The sequence below is a fragment of the Emiliania huxleyi genome (genome assembly GCF_000372725.1).
Source record: "Emiliania huxleyi CCMP1516 unplaced genomic scaffold EMIHUscaffold_363, whole genome shotgun sequence".
In the NCBI taxonomy this organism is placed as follows: Eukaryota; Haptophyta; order Isochrysidales; family Noelaerhabdaceae; genus Emiliania; species Emiliania huxleyi.
Genome location: NW_005199250.1, coordinates 39,164 through 40,074, shown reverse-complemented (window position 1 = coordinate 40,074; position 911 = coordinate 39,164). Strand labels below are relative to the sequence as shown.

The 911-nt window shown below is 68.6% G+C and overlaps 1 protein-coding gene across 1 annotated transcript; it reads left to right on the top strand.

Moving 5' to 3' along the window:
* Positions 1-250: 250 nt before the first annotated feature.
* On the top strand, positions 251-766 carry EMIHUDRAFT_242560 (hypothetical protein; the record flags this gene model as incomplete). Its single annotated transcript, XM_005772175.1, has 1 exon — positions 251-766. The coding sequence occupies one exon, from the start codon at positions 251-253 to the stop codon at positions 764-766; it is 516 nt and encodes a 171-aa protein (XP_005772232.1).
* Between the last annotated feature and the right edge of the window lie 145 nt (positions 767-911).

Sequence of the window (911 nt, the reverse complement as noted above, 5' to 3'; positions counted from 1 at the left end):
TGCTGCCGCGGCGCACGGTGCCTCCGGGGGCCCCCGCGCCCCCCCAGAGGACCCACGCGCCAGAGCGCGTGCGTGGTGCTTGAGCAGCCGGGCGGTAGCGGCAGGCCATTCACCTCGAGCGTCAGCTCGACGAGCCCCTCGGTGAAGGAGCTGTCGTCGTGCGCCTCAGGGAGCGAGCTGTTGGTGCGAGCTGCTCATCACTTGCTTTGAGAGCGGGCTGCTCCGGCTGCTGCAGGCGCTCGGCAGCGGCATGGCGCTCGCGGCGCAGAACGACGCCCGCAACGTCAAGAAGCTGCGCGCGCTGCTGCCCACCGTGGGGCACGCCGCCACGGTGCGCGAGCTGCTTAGCCACGAGATCCGCGCCGGCATGCACACGCCCTCGCCGCCGCCAAAGGGGGCTGTACTCGGCGGCTCGAGCGCCGCCATCGGCCTGACGTGGCTGCTCCGATCGCTGCACTTTGCGGCGCTGCTCATGAAGGCGCTCGGCGGCGACGGCGACGCGAAGCCGGCGACCGCGATGGGCGATGCCTACCGGCGCGCGCTGCAGCCCTACCACGGCTGGCTGATGCAGTCCGTCTTCCAGCGTGCAGCCAAATCAGCTCCCGCGTACGACGAGGTGACGAAACGGCTCTGCCCGGACGCGGCGGCGCGCGACGCTGCGGCCGCCGAGGACCTCTGCGCCTTCGCCGACTGCGGGCTGCAGCTAGTGGCCGCGCTCAACGCCACCCTCGCGGAGCTGCAGCTAACGGACTTGCGCAAGGTCTGACAAGCCTTGCCGCGTCTGCTATTGCACATATACATTGGCCATTGCACCTCCGCCTGTTTCGTGTTCCTGTTCTGTGCTGCCATTTCGTCCATCTCCATGTTGCATGCACCCACCTGTGTCTACCTTCTTGACTCGAAACTCGATT